Source organism: Macrobrachium nipponense, chromosome 18 (assembly GCF_015104395.2).
Source record: "Macrobrachium nipponense isolate FS-2020 chromosome 18, ASM1510439v2, whole genome shotgun sequence".
NCBI classification, from domain to species: Eukaryota; Metazoa; Arthropoda; class Malacostraca; order Decapoda; family Palaemonidae; genus Macrobrachium; species Macrobrachium nipponense.
In genome coordinates, this window is record NC_087211.1 from 20875161 (window position 1) to 20895651 (window position 20491).

The 20491-nt window shown below is 39.1% G+C and overlaps 1 protein-coding gene across 1 annotated transcript in view; it reads right to left on the bottom strand.

The window, feature by feature from the left end:
* LOC135196528 (replication protein A 70 kDa DNA-binding subunit-like) overlaps window positions 1-20491 on the bottom strand; it is a 251981-nt gene that overhangs the window by 33338 nt on the left and 198152 nt on the right. Inside the window, 2 exon segments of the mRNA XM_064223376.1 lie at window positions 1161-1295; window positions 16199-16311. Of these exon segments, the coding sequence (XP_064079446.1) occupies window positions 1161-1295; window positions 16199-16311 (248 nt within the window).

Consider the following 20491-nt stretch of genomic DNA (forward strand, 5'->3'; position numbering starts at 1 on the left):
TCATATAATGTGTATATCACACTTAAATGTCACATCCATCAAACATATTACACCATTACATACCAGTAAATATGAAGTACAGCATGCACGAAAGTTAATGATGAAGAATAAACATAACATTTTGACCTAATTCAACTGTAACATATGAACACATTCAACAAACATACAAATGTTTGTAACTCAAATAAAAATTCTTTCTCTCCCTCTCTCCCTCACAAAATGTACTTACATCACTGATACTGTAATTTTAACCCTATCAGACATATTACATAATTGTTATTTACATTGTATTTGATACAAAAGACATAATTACAGCTTGGGCAAAAAATAATTACCTGCATCTACTCTCAACACACAATCATACTACTGAATTTAATTCTAAGTGTACTTATAAAAAAAAAACACACACACCATATTATTGTTATTTAGGGCCCATCATTCGGCTACTGTATAAAATGCCTGTTAGCCTGCAATCTCCACAATTTTATTTCTGATGCTATAATTTCAAACTAAACCTATTTTGGAAATGCTAACACAGGTAAAGAAAAATGTATAATAATAAGGTATGCATACTTTACTGCAGACAATGAACAATCAACGTTATTGGAAGTTGTGTTGGTGTTATAAGGGGATGGAAACTGATGAAACGCATTATGTACTCTGTAGATATAATGAGTAATGTACAAAAACTATTTTTCTAATTTGAAGTTAGCTGCTTAATACAGTAATACTTCCAGTGACAACATTTTAAGTTATGGACTTTTTCACTTTGTACCAATTTTGTTAAGAATATTGGGGAAAACTAAAAATTTAATTTCATTGGTTTCTGTTTTCACACTGATTGGTATTAAAAAAATGTCATAAAAATGCAGACCCCTATATAAAAAAGGCTGAATCACATAATGTTCCTCAGCAGACTGTAACTAAGTTATTAAAAATATTGTTTTATTTACATGACACTTGGCTACAATGCCTATACTGTACAGTTGTATCTATGTAGTTTAACATTTAGCCACCTGCCATAAAAACACAAACAAGTGTGACTTAACATTTGTAGCATCAGATATGGTACTTAAAACTCATTAATGAGAAAACTCAAACTGGGTACAAAAGACATAACAACTTGTCAATGATTGAAACATAGGAACAATTAATCTTACCTGGAAAGATGATGAAGACAGAAGGGACAATGAAACACCGCCAAAATCTGAAACCTTTGCACCCTTAATTGCAAGGACAGGTTGTAATGATCCATCAAAATTTTCTGCACTTGTCCCCCAAAGAGTAACTCTGACCTGAAATTGTATAAGGAACAATGAAAATACTGTCTGACTTCCAGAAAAGGATCACATTTAACTTGAGCACTAACAAAGGAAAAGCTAATTAGGGCCATGTGGTGTATCTCTCAACTAAAAGCTAAAAGGGTTGGAGACACATTTCTTTAACCAATAAAACCCATGGAAAGGAATAGCTGGGCAGAAGCTGATATAGAACATGAAGTTTTCATAATAAAACTAATATTGTAATGCTTACCTGAACACCTGAATTAGCCCTGGTCACTGACCAGCCCAAACTATATCCCCACAAACTAACCCATGAATTGGGTAATTTTAACTGTCGTCGCTACCAACGCTGCAGGTAAAACTGTCAACTGAGTTGCCTGCATTACCATTGGCAAAGCTGCTGCCATTACCAGCTGCTAGATGGCCCCCCTTACCAATTTGCATTATTCACTATTAATTGAAGAGGGGAAGAGGGTGGGAGCCATTCAGGTGTTCAGGTAAGTATTAAAATATTAGTTTTATTATGAAAACTTCATATTGCAATACACCCTGAACACCTGAATTAGCCCAATTAACAACTCTTAATTGGAGGTGAGATCAATCTAACTCAATCTCACCTACCATGCGTAATGTAAGTAATCTCCCGTTTGTTCAATTTGCCAGATGATAGTGCAAGCGGAAAGAGTACCTCAACGTCAGTCTCGTAATTCAGGTCTCGTCTCTGTCAAGCTGACCTCCCATGAGATATTGTATACCTCTCATGTATGGAGAAGTTGCGTGAGCAGGTCCTTCGGGATCTCAGCTGTTCACTGCAGATGAAGATTGTGTGAGGTGTCGATGAAGCTGTCCAACCATGTGATCTGCCTACCTTTCATGACAATGAAAATATTTAAAGGAAAACGTAACTAAAAGATACAGTAAGGGACCTAATATAACAACCAAACACCTAAAACCCTATCCTCTAATGCTAAGGAATTACAGGCAGTCCCCGAGTTACTATAGGTTCGGCTTACGACATTTCGAGGTTAAGGCACTTTTCAATTATATTCATCAGAAATTATTTCCAGGGTTACGGCACCTACAACTCTCAATGGGCAGAAGAAATATGACACCAAAAATGGAAAATAATCAAAATTTAAAGGTTTTTTGATTAAAAAAAGGCAATAAGAATGCAGTTTACATAGTTTTCAATGCACCCAAAGCATTAAAAGTAAGGTTTTCTTGGGATTTTTTATGATGTTCCGGCTTACGACGATTTACAGCTTACGAGTCTCAAGAACGGAACCCCCATTGTAACCCGGGGAATGCCTGTATTGTAAGATCACATTAGCCACAACAAAAGGGCCTAGCGAGTAACCCTCCTCCGAAGAAAACTGAACATCTTTTAGATAAAAAGAAGTGAAGACCAAAACTGACTTCCAAGTTGCCGCTTCCAGGATAGCCGACACCGAGAAATTCTTTAGAAATGGCGAAGAAGTTGCCATACCCCTAATACTGTGCACTCTTGGGCCTGGAACATTACTAGCAGCCACAGAGGATGAGTTAAGAGCAGCCTGAGAAATAACCCCCGGCAAAAAGAAACTACAGGCAGTCCCAGGGTTACGACGGGTTCGGCTTATGACGTTCCGAGGTTAAGGCACTTTTCAATTATATTCGTCGGAAATTATTTCGATTTACGACACATGTTCCTGGGTTACAACACCTACAACACTCATCTGGCAGAAGAAATATGACACCAAAAATGCAAAATAATCAACATTTGAATTTTTTTTTTTTTTTTTTTTTGGATGAAAAATGCAATAAGAATGCAGTTTACATAGTTTTGAATGCACACAAATCATTAAAAGTAAGGTTTTCTTAGAATTTTTTTACGATGTTCCGGCTTACGGTGTGTCTAAAGAACGGAACCCCCGTCATAACCCAGGGACTGCCTGTAATGGCAATTTTAGAAATGGCCCTAGATGGATTCCTACGAGATACAACTAAGGTTCTAGGATGAGGCAAGAGCTTTGTCGTGCAGGACAAGTAGAACTTTAAAGCTTGTACTGGACAAAGGCGCATTTCCAAAGGGTCGCCTTCAATGAACTCTTATAGAGAAGAAACCTTAAACGGTCTAGGCAGGATTTTCCGTTCCGATTCTGACTTCACTACGAATTCCTGTAGGTAGGAAAGAAAAATGTCATGACCCGAGAAAGATACTGTCCTGGCTACTGCTTGCATCTCCTCAATTCTCTTCACTGTGGCTAGCGAGACCAAAAACAAGACCTTCTTGGTCAATTCCCTTAAAGGTAATTCTTCCAGGGGTTTGAAACCCGAAAAGCTCTTGGTCTTTCTCAGGAACAGGAAAAAATCCGTGACCTTAGCTATTGTTGGGCAAGAAATGCTGTGCCCCTCCTTCCGACACCAGTTACAATACATTGCCCACCTAGCCTGATAAAGCTTCCTTGTCGATTTCCTCATGCAGAAAGACAGTTGTCGAGCCACTGCCTTGGAGAGCCCTGAAGGCGAACCGCTTGCTGGACAGTCTCCAAGCAGCTAGCTTCAGCACGTGAGGTTCCAGTGAAAATGATGGAAGTGCGGCTGTCTGAGTAAATCTCTCCTCTCTGACAGGAACACCAGGGACTCAGTTAACATTTCCAGAAGCTCCAGAAACCAGGATCTCTGGGGCCAAAAGGAAGCCATCAATGTCATTTCGGTGTCGGAACTGTTCCTCAGTCCAGAACCTGATGAATTAACCCGAACGGTGTGCAACATCACATCGGTCCTGCAAGACACGGGATCCCCACAGGTGAGAAATGGACTGGGAGACGAAACTTCAATCTTGTGGCGAAAAGATTGACGGTCGCTGGCCACCTTCTTAACAAAAGCTGCACTTCCTCCTGAACCAAAGTCCACTCACCCCCAAGGACCTCTTGTAACTGACTCATTGTGCCTGCCAACACATTAAACTTCCCCAAGTGAACTGGGGAACAAGAGAAACCCAGCGGTCCTCGCATAAACGAAGCACCCTTTGTGCCACCTGATTTAGTGTCGACGATCTCGTTCCGCCCTCCTTCTTCAGGTACACCAAGGCTGTTATATTGCCTGAGAAGAGCACTTCTGTCTTTCCCCTCATCAGCTTCGTAATACGACATAGAGCTTTTTCTACTGTTCTCAACTCACAGAAGTTGAATGACTCCAAAGGGCACTGGCCTGAGTTTCCTCTAGGGTTGCACCCCAACCCTGATCAGATGCACCTGTGTAAAGATGAACGTCCAGAATTGGAAGGACCATACTTATACTGATGGTCAGATAATGCTCTTCTGACCACCACCAAAGATCCTCTAGGCAGGAATCGTCCCAGACTACCACTGAGTTCTCTTCCCAAGAGTCCAAGTGATTCCTGAGATATGCCAGCAGAAAGCGCATCTGGAGATGAGACCCTGGGACCAGGAGAAGAGGGATGACATCCTCCCAAAAAAGCTCTTCCATTCGCTTACTGGTTGAGCTCTGTCTGACATGAAAGTTTCAAGTTGACTCAAGACTGCCAGAACTTGCCCTTGAGTTGGGAAAACCTTCCAAAGATGAGTCTGAATTGTCTTCCCTACATACGTCATTTCTTGGGATGGAATTAAAGCACTTTTCCCTACATTGATCCAAATCACTAAGGATTGGCATAATTCTAGCAAGAAGCATGAACGTTTCCAGTTGACCCAAGACTGCCGGAAATCGCTCTACAGTTGGGAAAACCTTCAAAAGACAAGTCTGAATTGTCATACATCGTCACTTAAGATGGAATTAGAGCACTTTTCTCTACATTGATCCGAATCCCCAAGGATCGGCATAATTCTAGCAAGAAGTCCCTCACCCGAATTGCTTCTTCTTCTGACGAAGCTGAATAGCCAGCCATCAAGGTATCTCCTCATACAGAAACCCCGACTGTGCATAATTCCTGAAACCGGAGATATCACCCTCGTAAATACCCGTGGTGTTGTAGTCAGCCTGAAGCAAAGGGCTTTCAACTGGAATGTTACAGACGGACCCGAGAAACGAAGGAATCTCCGAGATTCCTGATGAACTGGAACCTGAGAGATACGCGTACATGAGGTCCACTGAAATCATCCAGTCGTCTCTCCGGACTGATCTCAGCACTGGGTTGAACCCTGAAAGATCTATGATGAGTGTCCAAGATCCTCCTGCCTTGCCAGTAACAAAAATTTAACTGTAGTGTCCCAGAGAAGGTGGAGCGGGCTCTATCGCTCCCTTCTCCAACAAGGATCGAATCTCCGTTGCCAAAGCTATCCCCCTGATAGACGATGGAAGGTATACTGGAGAGTCGGAAAGAGGAGGATGAGAATGGAATGGGACCCTGTACCTGTTCCTCAAGACCTCAATCACCCGACTCTCTGTGATCCATTCCTCCCAGATGTCCATGAAGTGGGCGAGACAACCTCCTACTGGTACCGTCGAAGGGAACATCTCCTATTTGAAAAACCTTCCTTGATGAAGAAGGTTTGGAAGAAGGACCAGCAGGCAAAGTCTTAGCTGGGAAGTGGATCTTTTCCGGAGATCGGGAACCAGAGCACTTCCCTGGGCTGCAACACGGCTCATAGCCTGTTGCGACTACAGCTGACACCTACGAGACAAAGTTCACCATGGATGAAATGTCCTCTTCTTTGAACAAACTGTCTCCCAGCACAAGAGGCACTCCTGAGAGAACCCTCGTGAATGTCGGGAAAATGGGGAAGCAGATGGCTCAGAAACAAATCTCTCCTTTTCTTGCCAATAAAGTAGTGCACCCTCCTGAAATATTGGCCTGGTACGCCAGTCCTGTTGACAAGGAAGTGGTCAGGTTGTTGAACAAGACCGGATCCGAAGGAACATAGCCGCCCTTCTTCAAAAACCCCATTAATCCAGACAACATCCATATGGGATGTGACAATGCCTCTGACTGCCTGTGGAAGGAGTCCTCCAAAATAGTAGCTTCACACAAGGAAACTCCAACCAGCCTAGATGCCAAAGGAACCCTAGACAGAGATGCCTCCACAGATTCGCTAAGAGGCACTCTAGTACCGGCCGAAGGGTTACCCGCAACTCTGTATACCCCCTTTAGATTACGAACCAAGGTGGCATCCTGCCTAACTGACCCTATTAGAGATCCTAGCCTGGTGTCCACCTCTCTCAACGACTGCTCGACACGACCAAAGCAAACTAATTTATTGGAAGTATGGGGAACCACTGGCTTGGTCGAATACAGTATTTCGAACAATGCCTGATTAGGCTGTACTGGTTCCTCCAGAACTATGGACTGTGGATAGAGTAAGTGAATGAAGTCTACCATCCGTTTATACTCGCTTTTGCCAGTGTGCAGAAAACCAACCTCCACAACTGGTTCTTCCTCCTCCAAGGAGCTCTCTTTATCAGACTCGTCCAACCGCAACGGAGCAGGAAAAGAGACAGGACGAACACCTGGATATGCTAACCCCGACGAAGGGGAACTAACTACCTCCGTACACCCTTGGTATCTTACCTAACATACCTGATTTTACACTAGAGCCAACAGTATACAACTGTGTAAAACCTCCATCACCAACAAGCGATGAAGAAACGCGTAACTCTGCTGCACTATCAACCAATAGGTGCGCTAAACCTGACCAGAGCATACCTGGGACCAACCCACCAGAGCCGAATGCACTTGGTTGCGTGACCATACTACTACCGAGATACGACGACGTAACCACTATATGAGCCGCAGCAGGCTGCGCCAACCTCAAATCATACAGACGATGACGTAACACCCGAAACCAACGTCAGTGGCCGAACCGAACCAGCACCAAAGAGCAGCAAAGCCGCAACACCTAAACCACCTGATCTAGGCTGTACAACCGCCCCAACTGGACGGAAACCCGCAACCGAAGAAACATCAACAAATGGGGAGGGGGTACACCCGAAAGACCCGAAACCAACCCAGAACCGACACCATAACCTTTGGATAAAGGAATTGCTGAAGCCTCAGGAAAAGATGAAAAGGAAGTCAAAGGAGAAGGGAAACGGGAGGGGGGCCACAATCGGCGCAGCTACTGGAACCCCATCCACAGAGGTTGGACAAGTACAGGACATGCTAACTGAACCCGCACTCACAGGTGCACTTAAGGAAATGCTCCAGTCTAATGAGGCCAATGCGACAGTCGCACACCTAATATCATCCGTGCAGGTGAGAAGAGGAACCACAGGTGTTAACGGCACCACTAGGATCCAAGATGGAACAATTGTGTTATCAGACCCTGCATGCCCTACACCTGAAACTTTACGACCCAAATCTGACAACTGATTCACATTCACCTTTGTGGAAGCTTCTGCAGCAGCCTGAGGGAAACTGGATGACTGAGAAACTGCTTGCCCCGAAGAAAAGGTAACAACCGGAGGCAAGCCAGGCAAATGTGCAAGAAAAAACTCCGATGAAGACACCGAAACAGGGCCCAAAGGGGATAGATGAGAAAAGGTCTGAGAAGGAGGTTCAGAAGGTAGAGTGAAGAGAATGTGCAGGAACAGATACACATCTCTGGTAAATTCCGGAAAATTCTTGAGAACAAGATCCAATGCATTCGAGAACCCCAAGTGAAAACTGCCTAACTATTAACCTATATTCTTGAGACAGTCCCAGAAAATTAGCGTTATACTTCGCCAAATTGAAAAAATGATCCTCTGCATTACTGCTACTCAAAGGCAATGCCAATTTTCCCAGAGAGAAAAGGAACTTTTGAAGACAAAGGAGTGTCATCCTGAGAATCAACAGCCAACACTGAATATAATCCTACCTCTTCTACAGGTTTAGAAGCCTCATGACACTGCAATTTCACGGCAGGAAATAAAATATCCGAAGGATCCAAAGGAGACCCCATCCTGCCCAAAAACAAACCCGAAGGGAACTGCTCCCACAACTTATCTTCCTGCATACCTGTACCACTATCCCTAATCGTTTGAGTCTCACCTAATGCTAACTCAACCTTTGAATGCACACTTTGAGTGGAAAGGGGGGTTTCTGCTGCTAGCACTGCCTGTTCCATGCCAGGGGGGGTGGCAGATCCTACTTTTGGGGCTTGTGGGTCTCCATGACTCCCAGCACCCATTAGGGCTGGTTCTGGAACAGGCAGGGGAGCTGAAATAGAACTATTAGTATCACCTATGCTACTACTACTATCTCTATCTTCATTGAACTTACATTAAGAAATTGGCAAACAAGCTAGACATACTTGAAGACCATCTGTACTCTAACTTCCTAAACAGTTCAAACTCTAGCTCTTCTTTATCTAACTGCCTAGGTTCCTTACGTTTACTTTTGGAAGCTAGAGATTTCCTGTTTCAAGTAATCTTCCATTTGGTCTACCAAACAATCCTTACACTCATTGCACCTCTGCCTAACGTTACATTATACCTTCCTACAACCAATACAAAATGAATGTCTGTCATGCATGAGAGTACTCATTCGTTTTTTGCATGAGGAGCAGGAACAATGAACTCTGACATCTCCACTGGAGGACTGTTCCATATGTGCAGCAGATGAAGCAGACTTCAAGGTGTTGGTCGAAAGAGATTCCTTCTGGGGCATGTCAATCATCAATAAAAGCAGACAAGTTAATCCACTGCAAATCCAAAGCGTATTCCAAAGGAAATAACCAAGGTCATCAACCAGAATTAAGGCCAAATTAAAATGTGGGGGTTGGGCTAGACCAAAAAGTTTGCTTGAGCAGTAATGCGTCCAAACGGCCATGTGAACGAAACGCAATTGGTGGAGGGAGGGGGGGAGGAGGGCATCTAGCAGCTGGTAACAGCATCAGGGTTGCCAACAATAATGCTGGTAACTCAGTAAAGTTTTATCTGCAGCGTTGCCAACAGTAATGCAGGTAATTCAGTAAACAGTTGTACCTGCAGCGTTGGTAGCGCCGACAGTTAAAAATTACCCAATTCATGGGGAAGTCTGTGGATATAGTTCGGGCTGGTCAGTGACTATGGTTAATTCAGGTGTTCAGGGAGTATATTGCAATTTAATAGTTAACAATATTGATTAAAAGTCATAGTAGTCACACTTACAAATTCATATGAAATTTACTTTGATTTACCTCAACAATTAGTTATTGAAAACATTTAACCCCAAGTGGGTAAGCCTTCAAAAGAAAAGGATGCCCAGAGTGGAAATACAAGGAGACAGCTCATTATTTTATATTGTTAAGCAGTTTGATCTGTCCACTGAATTAATTTTAGCACTAACAGAGTAGGGATTTGTCTTTGACAATAAAAGTTTAGATTTTGTCTAAATTACAGCTTTCAAAAAATTCTTATAATTGAGTGAAATGAAAACGATGCTCTCTCATTATAATATAGGAATAAAAAAAACTTTTAATGCTAATTTTACATTATAATATAATGGGTTTCAGAGATGTTATATAATGTTTAATATGAACATCTACGTGTGATCTCATCGTAGTAGCTACACCTTTGGCTGCTTCATTGACTTTTCAAGGTCTATTATGAATTAAAGCTGACGGTCTGGCATCTTTCTCCCAGCTACTGTATTTTACATTTAGAATGTCTGCATAGTTTGAGTTTTGTGCTACCAAATTACAGCTTCTTGCTAAGCTATATCTAGCCAGCAAAAATTTGTATTTCAAATGATGTATTACAGCCCAACCCTCCTTATACTACACAATATATGATGTGTGAATTGAACCTCCTAGAAAATTAGGGAAAAAAACTACATTGATTAAATGAGCCTTCAGAATTGTTTACACCATTAATTTCCAAATAAAGGCAATACAAACTGGCATAAAACTATTCCTAACATACCCATCATAAACCAACCCTTAGCAAATATTATTATACACACAGACACACACACATATATATATGTGTGTGTGTGTGTGTGGTGTGTGTGGGGTGGAAGGACACCTTAATACATTTGTTTTCTCCAATGAGGATTATGTAGATTGTTTTTGTTAGATAACAATCATGACATTTTTATAATAGAATTAGATTTTATTTATACTTACCAAGTAATTACATATAGCAGAAAGCTTCCTACCATGGTAGAAAGCTTTTAACTAATATATGTTTGTAACTGCTTGGTCAGTCACAAATGTAAAAATATTTTTATAATAAAATTAGATTTTACATATACTACACCATGCAATTACATATACAGGCTGTCCTAAGCTATCGACGGCCTCGGTTATCAGCAGCCCTGTTGTATGGGGCTTGTCTAGCTCCTAAAATATGAGATTTTGGCATCAAAATATGCCTATTTCAGGTTATTGGCACTGATGAGCGCTGAAAATCATCAGGCCTTCGGAACGGCATCCAAACACTAAGCTGGAGCTTCAACCTCTCTAAGCTGGCACAACAAAAAAGGAAACCATACTGAGTATGTAATATTCAACAAAAGATAAAACTTCAATAATCTAAACAGAGACCTGGACAACAAACTCCCTCAGCATGTCCCCAGCTCTTGTCAGTCTTCATTATGTCACTTCAAAGGATTGAGACAAGAGATAGAGAAATAAAATCTTAAACTAAAAAAAAAAACAGAAAGACGTGGTACCTCGAGATACGAAAATAATCAGTTCCGAGGCGGCTTTTGTATCATGAGCTTTTCGTATCTTGAACCGCATTTTACATGTAAAATGGCTAATCAGTTCCAAGCCCTACAAAAACACCCCAGTAAATTTTATAATAAAGCTAAATTGACCAATAAACAATGAAATATTAAGACAATTTGGACCATTCAATACCTAAATTTTATAATAAAGCTAAATTAGTACTAGGGACTAGTACTAATATGCACGTACCTGTAAATAAGTGTACTAGTGTACATGGTATACAAGAAATACTGTACGTACATATGTACTACAATGTGGAACCTTAACTTTCGAGTAAGGCTATCTCCGAAAGTGGCGACAGAGGAGGAGGACAAACTGCAGAAAACTTCTTATAGTATGTACACTTAACTTTACAAAACACATTAAAAAATGTCAGGAAACATAAACTAAACTTTACGAAACACATTAACAAAACTGTAACACTTAACTTTACAAAAAACTTACAATTAAATTTTTTTTATTTTTACATTTTATTTACTTTTTTATACTTTACATTTTTTTTCATAGTTTTTAATTGGATCTTCCTTTTTGCTTACTCCTACTAAAGGCCTCTTTAAAAAATAACTATCCAAGGAAGATTGCTTCTGCCCGCTTTTCAAAATGCTCCTGAAACGATTCAGGCAAACGTCATTGATATGCGCAAGCATACGACCTGTGTAAGCCTTTTCGGGGTGTCTCTTTTCTACAAATGATTGCACCTTATTAAAAGCAGCTAGAGCATCCTTAATTTCTGCCGTTGTCATAGGGTCGTCCTCCTCCTCCGCGCCGCTGCTAGAGAACTCTTCTTGAACAACGTTATGTTGCATGGGCTCCAACTCCTTCAGGTCATCCGTTGTAAGCACCTCTTGGTGCTCCTCGAGAAGGTCATTGATGTCGTCCTCGTCGACGACCAGCCTCATGGACTTGCCGAGTGCAACGATCTCATCAAAATCTGGTTCATAGTTTCCTCCAGAAGAATTCAAGGTTCACCTCGAAACCTCCTGCCAAGCTCGATCGATGAGTCGGATGCATATCACAACATCGAAATGCTCCTTCCAAAATTCATGCAAGGTGAGGTTTGTGGTATTGGTGATGCTGAAACATCTCTTGAAAAGATGTTTCGTATACAGCTTCTTGAAGTTCGATATCACTTGCTGGTCCATGGGCTTGAGGATAGGGGTGATGTTGGGCGGAAGATAAAGAACCTTGATAAACGAATACCCCGCTAGGATATCTTCCTTGAGGCCAGGAGGGTGAGCAGGGGCATTGTCCAACAACAGCAGGCATTTCAGAGGGAGGCGCTTCTCTTCCAAGAATTTCTTCACTGTCGGGCCGAAAAAACACGGATTTACCCACTCAGTGAACAATAGTCTCGTTACCCAGGCTTTTGCATTAGCCCTCCACATCACCGGAAGCTTCTCCTTTAGCACTTTGTGGGCCTTGAAGGCTCGATGAGTCTCCGAATGATAAACAAGTAGGGGCTTCACCTTGCAATCCCCACTGGCGTTCGAACAAAGTGCGAGTGTAAGCCTTTCTTTCATAGGTTTATGCCCGGGTAGCTTCTTCTCTTCCTCCGTGATGTATGTCCGACGAGGTATTTTTTTCCAAAAAAGGCCGGTCTCATCACTGTTGAAGACTTGCTGAGAACTGTAGCCTTCCTTGATTGTCATCTCATCGAACGTCTTTATAAAGGCTTTGGCCGGTTTCGTGTCCGAGCTGGCCACCTCCCCATGCCGCACCACCGAATAGATGCCAGTCCGTTTACGGAATTTTTTGAACCACCCATGAGAAGCCTTGAACTTGGGTTGGCGTCGATGTCCCTTCTCCTCCGTCGTCTTCAGCCTGGGCAATCAAATCGCCAAAAATAGCGCTAGCCTTGTGGCAGATTGCCGTCTCCGTTATCGTATCGCCAGCGATTTCTTTGTCTTTTATCCAGACAAGATGCAGCATCCTTCTGCTTAAGGATGGTGCCTATTGTCGACGGATTTTGGCCGTATTCCTTGGCGATCACACTCAATTGCATGCCAGCTTCACACTTTTTTATTATCTCCATTTTTGTCTCCAAAGAAAGCATCCTCTTCTTTCCTACTTCAAGTTTCTTGGGACCCATGACAACGTATATACTTTACGTAATCAAGTTATGTAGTACGTATACGTATGAAGTAAAGTTCTCACACATGATAAAGTAGTACTGCAACAAAATCACTAACGAATTTACGTTAATAAATGAAATCGTATAGAACGAATGAATTCCGCATGCTTATGATACCGACGATGCCGCCAAGTGGCTGAAAAAGCACGGCGCTACGTAGATGCATGATGAGATCATGCAAGAGATGCTGATCAATAGGAGAGCAGGATCTTATGGCGGTAACTACCATCAGGAACCAATGGGAGAGTGGGAGGATGGTGGCGAGTCTACTGAGTTGGCGGCGCGCGAGCTTCAAAATTGTTATAGGTAGTCCGGGCGAATCTTGGGACTTTACAGCAACAACCTTTCGTATCTTGAATAATATAAAAAAAAAAAAAAAAAAAAAAAAAAAAAAAAAAAAAAAAACCATATTTGCTTTCGTATCTTGAACAATTTTCGTGTGTAGAGAAAAACCATATTTGCTTTTGTATCTCGAGTTTTTCGTAAGTTGAGCCTTTCGTATGTTGAGGTACCACTGTACTTAACGTGCACTAAAATACTCAAAAGAAAATAGAGACCTGTTATCTATATATGGATTCTTTCCTTCCCTGTGGATAAAGCGAAGCCCAATGGTGCAACAAATGCCAACAAACCAAAGGAGATTCCTTTGATTCAAACTCTTCTACCAGAGGAGGGGTTAAGGTGACTGCAGGCAACAGCAGGTGACTGCTTGCAATAAATCCATAACTCAATGAACGGAAACAAAAATGCAGTCTGAAGCTACTTGCATTCGTTGACACAAGACAGATGAGCAAAAGTAAATGACACCAACAAGTGGCAAAGAAAATGGGAAATGTTGGGAGGGAGAAAAAGGAGCTACATCCAATGTTCTCACTCAAAAGACTTGAGAGCATTCCCATACAACACATCCTTAGAAAGCTAAGTAGCTGTAATAATATGTCTTGAGAACAACTGAAGATACTGTAATCATCAGGATTGGAAAAAAAACAATAATAGAGGCAGAAGGAAGAGACTTGCCAATAGCAGAAGAAAGAGCATGTAAAGAATGAACAGGAACATTTGAAGAAAGAGGAAAAACAGAAAACAATGACATAGAATGAAAAGTAGATGTAGAAGAGATTGAAAAGTAGATGTAGAAGAGTTGAATATGCTGCAAAGATTAATGTACCAAGATGATCTTGTGGACAATACATTAAACAGGGCTCAGAGCATGAAAAGCGAGAGGCAGATGACAGAGGGCACTGAACCACATCATCCCAAGAACTGTCCCAGTTCCTTGAGCACTCTTTCTATTGTCTGAGGGCAGTTCTAGGCTTGGGCTATAGACATGCGATGGCACCAACAAATTGCCTCTTACAGGGGAATGTGAAAATGATTACACACGGTTCCTCAACATAAACTCAAATACACTTTTACTGTACAAAATAAGGTTTACATCCCGTTCTAACTTTTCAATATGCTATTCCTGAACTGAATGGGAGCAGAGGGCAGAGCTAAAGTGGAAATCTCAGTACTAGCTAAAGAATAGCCCTAAACTGAGTAAGAATAACTGCAGGTGAAGGACCTGGAGAAGGGGCAGAAATGAGTTTATGACCAGACCTAACTGTTTGCTTTCGCAATCTATCTGCTTTCCTTCTCTTCCTATACTAACAAACTCAAGCATGAAGTCCTTTGAAAAATCCCCTACTTCCTCAAATCTATTCTCAACATCACACTCAGTAATCATCATTAATGAGCCTGAAATTCTTAGCCTTGGTTTTAGTGGAAGAATCCTAAGAAAAATAAACATACAGTGCCATACATAATGGCAGCAAGAACAGGTGCACTAGACAATTATTTGGGCAGCCATTCGATATTGTCTTTAATTTGAATGTCGACCCACCTATTGATGTGTATAAGTAAGCTACCTTGATCAGTAAGATTCATACCAAATAATATTAAAATGATAAAATTTTCTTCTGGTACAGTAACAAAAGGAAAGTAAGATATATAAACTGATGATGAATATGCAATTATCTAGCTAAGATTAGGTAACTTTTCTCATATCAATTTATTTAAACTATTTGATAAATAAATTATAATTTTTAAATTATGTTAGTCTGAAGCTAAAACTATTTAAAAATACGTATGGGTGGTACAGCCTATGGTAAATAAGGCTGATTCTGGTTTTAATCCAAATTTTTAAGGTTCACTGATTGGTCAGGCATTTTTGTTGGTCATGCACCCAGCTGGCTCTATTGATCAACATTTACTGTTTAGTCAAGTAAACTCTGAATGCTAAGGGCTGTTTGAAATATCAATGATTGCAATAGGTATGCATAAGAATTAACTAAAAGACAGTACCCAACATTAATACAGACTTTGAGTATGAAAATGAAAACAGGGGTAGAGATGTTTTTTTTGGTGATTTTGCAATGTACGTAGTTACACAACCAGAATGTTAAAACAAGCTGAATATAATGAAACATTTACATTACAGCATTTCCTACTTAGGTTGAAGCTTTGCATGTAATAACACAAACAATTTGGCTGGGGGAACTAACGTCCCTAGACCTACTAACAATCATACTGTTCTTAAAATATTAAGAAATTAAAACAAATAGAGTAAAGTTAGATTGAGACCATTTCCTCATGTTACACGATACAATTTTGAATTGGTCTCATTTGGTTTGACCAATGGGTACGTTTGAAAAAATACCATTTCAACTTGTAATTATGGTTATAATACAAGCATTTTCATTGTAGACGTATGTTGAATAATAGATTTTTGCATTATGCTTTCAGTCCCAAACTGTATTATCAATTAACTGAACTTTCCACGTGCTCACTCTGGTCTCTTCGCCTGTCGCCTGACTTCTACAAAATTACCTTGCTCCAATTTTCACCTTTTATTGATGAACAAACACTGAGTAAACTACTGTGAGTCTAGAAATGTGGCTCAGGTCTTGTTTAACTAGTATGAATAAATATTTACAAAATGTATTTCAGTAAAAGTTAGAGAAAAATCTAATGTAAAATTAGTAAAAACATCTAATGTAATCTTTAAAAACATGAAAGTATTAAGTTGCTAAGCAAAATCAATATGACAGTAGAATGTACACTAACACTATATCTGCAAGTAAATCACCCATAAGTCATAAAAGAACACTTACCTCATGTGCTGAGTCATCAATAACGAGCAAATCTCGTTTCTTCAGCTCTCTTCCTGTTGTTCGTTGTGTAATAACCGATACATCCATAGCTTCTTTGCAGACACCAATGATATCTAAATGGCAAACAAAGAAAATATGTTCACACGTTTGTGTAAGCACCTGTCAAGGCGGGGGAGGGGGAGGGGGGAAATCACTAGTTAAATGACCTCAAAATATCCTCCCTGCCAGGGTACTGACTAAAGTGAACATTACAATGCACTTTACAGGAAGCATTTCAGTCTTTTGAAGGGTCACATTGACCATAGACTGAATTCCTTTCAGCCTTTTACTTTTTGTTTGTTTGTTACGTATACCGTATATTTCCATGTATAAGACAACCTTCAAATCCTGAAATTCCCCCCTAAAAACTGGGAGTAGTCTTATACTGTAATATTATAGATCAAACCTTGAATTCTAAGATGCGTATCTGTAGGCTAGCCTCGGTGCTATAGCCTAACCACCAACATACATAAGTATCACTTTATGAAATAAAATGATAATAAAGGTAATAAAACCATTTTACCATATATATTATTGGCATATCTTCATAAATCACCTATTTGAGGAATAATTTGAAATCAATGAAAGAAACATTTATCTATGCGATCCCAGCCGATAAAATGTAAACCTCGAGTTGTGGTTGCGCTGACAGCAACCCTATCTTTCGGTAGCCTTTAAGAAATTTCATTTGTAGTGTAATTACACTAATAATAACATCTTCGGTACCATTCATGGCATTTTAAAAATTATTTCATGACACTACGTTTTCATGTTCCCTCCGTGCTTTTATGATGAACACAGCAAACATCAAGTGAGGCAGCATGCTAAGCTGTTTGTAATTTAATTGTAACTGTTTCAAACAATTCAGGCATATGAAGATGATTGTGTACAATTATTATCATTCATTATTGTAGTATTATTAGTGGTTGTTTGAGAATGGCGATGTGATGAAACGTAAACAAAACAATGGTTTCCCTTTACCGCTTCCTTCTGTATGAAAAACATATAGTATAGTACTCGGCTTTGTTAAACCCAACTTTGATCATTTACGAAAGGAATGTACTGAGACTGTAAACAAACCTAGAATGCAAATGGTGCATCATCGTTTTTTCTTTTAATGTAATACAATAATACATGTAATATGATTACAGTTAAACACGTTTTATTTAAATTATCATTATTTCTCTGTCCACTACAAAACCAGTTTTTAGAAGTATGAATGAAACGATTACTGTAAACATATATTGGCATAAACTACCGAATTGAGAAAAAGCTGATTGCTGACGACATTTACTGTAACTATCGAGCGTTTATTAAGGGCTCCGTTAAAATTGTTAAACCCTGCCGGTTCTCAATAAGTCAAAATAAAATACAATTTTGTTAATTTCTCATGCAGTGGAGATATCAAGAAACCACACTAGTAAATTAAAGCTGCAGGGTATGGCCGAGGGTGAATAAAACGAGTAGCAGCCAGGCAGCAGTGATGTTTGGAACCGGAGAAATCACCTACTCAATGTTTACACAATGAAGTAATAAGTGCATGTTTTCTACCTAACTTTGTTATGATAAAAGGTACCACCGAATAATTTCTCTCCTAACAAATAATGGCAATGAAGATATCGATAATACTCAAATCAGCTAAGATTTTTAGAATGTAAACAACATCAAATGAAAATGATGTACATGACGATGTTTATATTTTGTAATACAGTAACAATATGATAATAGTAGTAAAATAATCACTTTTCTCCAAAAAAAAATTTCTATTTGTAATTTAGAAGTCGTCCTACACTACAGATATGAGATAAATTCATGAAAATTTGCCATGATTTTTGGCCTCATCTTATCTAAAGGTCGTCTTATAAGCGGAAATATATGGTATCTGTTATGGCTATATCAAATAGGGCCATTCCAGAATACTATTAATTATAAAGGCAATTATTATAATTAATATATTCAATACATGAAACCTATTTGCATAAAACAAGCCCATGGGAGCTATTGACTAGAAATTCATGCTTCCAAAGAATGTGGTGTTCATTAGGAAGTAGTAGGAGGAAGTAAAGGAAAATATAGAGAGAGATCCCAGTTATTAAAAAAGAAAAAATTAATCAATAACAAGATAGATGAAAACTTATTAAAATGCAAGAATAATATTAGGGTAGTAATGCATTGCATTTTTGCTTAAACTTTGGAAGTTCCAATTGCTTGACATCCTCTGGTACAAAACCAGAGATTACAGTTCATGATTTGTCATTCAGTATTGGCCAAAATTAGAACAGTTATAATATATTTCACTCTCAATACAGTACAGTCCCCAATTATGCAAGAATTTGGTCAATCCAAAGCCTAGCAGAATTGGAAATTAGCATATTTCAAAACATACCTTATGGGAATAATTCCATTAGGGCCAAGGCAAACAGCAACTTACCCAGTCAAACTTTTTTATACAAATTACCAAAAATTTCACTGAAAAAAACATTTTAATGGTAACAAGAATAATGTGCAGCATGTGTTAGAATTTTGAACTTTGATATTTTGTATATTTTCTGGTACGGGTAAATTAAAGTATGACACTTCCTCATGATTACCAAAATGTCATTGCCAATTTTATTAATTGCTGAAAATGTCAATATAATCTACACATACACATGCTTTCAAAAACTTTCTATAACAACTACATGTCATATCACTAGACCTTGAAACTGTCATTACCTCAAAATTCCTTTGTGTAAAGGCATATATTTCCGCATATAAGAAGTCCATTAAATCCCAAAATTCACTCCTAGAAATTGGGGTTTATCTTATACTACTATCATAAAAATCAAACCCTGAATTCGAAGTGATGTTTTTTAGGTAGGCTAGCCTCGGCCTCAGTGCAATAAACACTGGCATACATGAAAAGATTTACATAATGATGGTATAATCCAATAATAATGATAGTAAAACCATTTTTATCTTATATATTACAGGAATATTCAAGAAATAATACCATACTAATGAAATCAACTTTTATGCATGTGAACCAGCCCAGCTGAGAAAATGTAAACATCAAGTTATGGTTGCGCTCACAGAAACATCTATCTTTCGGTAACCTTTTATGCTGAATATAAATTCACATCTTAAGTAGATAATTATTTATGACTTTTTCCCATTTATTTTTTACTTTACAGTCTCTTATGGTAGCAGGAAGACCTATAATTTTTGGAGCTGGCTTGTTTATTTAAATGCTTGGTACTGTTTAAGTGTCCTTCCTGCAGCTGTTAAAGGTTATTTAACCATTTGACAGACTCCTCCTCCTTTTTATTCTTCTAAACCTATGTGGTCAAGTAATGACAGAGGAGGGCAAAGTCAGAACAAGACTTTGCTGGTATCCGAACCTCAAGAGAAATCAAGCCTTTGTTAACCAAGAGGAGCATATTCTTGGTTTCCCATTTATATTGTGAAAGTATGCATTTTATGCATTGTTAAAAGATACTTTTCCGGATCCCAGGCATTTCTAATTATGGATACAAAGAAATTATTCTCCATTTGCCATCATTGCAGTCTTCTTGCTTGGATTGCTACGGTGAGTACCAAGCATGTGTAGGGTAGTTATGTTTATGGTAATTGTCTTCAGTTTCTCAAGCCTTTGGGTTGCCTCTATGTAAATAATCCTTTCTCCTTGCCATACTTTAGTATTAATTAAGTCCTATGTTATAAGTTTAGCTGAAAGTATTTTTCTCGTGGTGCACTTTGTACATTTGTTATTATTAACGGATTGGTAAGGACTGTTTAAATCTAACGCGTTTATTTCACTGGTTATAAATTTGACATAGTTTTACATATTTCATTACAATGATAATTTAAGGCTAAAACGCTTCCTTCAGGATGTATATTAACCAGACTAATTAATTAAAGTTTCCGTAGTCTGGCGGTTTTTTCCTTCCATAACTGATTGTTGGTTATTTTAGCTCCTCTTTTACTTACAGCAGGTATCTTATATTAATGCTTATTATTTCATAGTTTTTCAAATAGTATAATTAAATTTTTCTATATTGTTATCATTAAATTTTGGTATATTCTTCTATGAAATAAACTCCTTACTTGATGTTCAGTAAAACACATATATTCTGAGCATCATAATTTTATAACACATGTTTTCTTTCATAACATCCTTTATTACATGCAAGCGAGGAAGAAAAGCTGATATCGAGCCAAGAAGATACCCTCTGATTTGGAAATCTTCAAAATACATTTACTTTTAAGATGTTA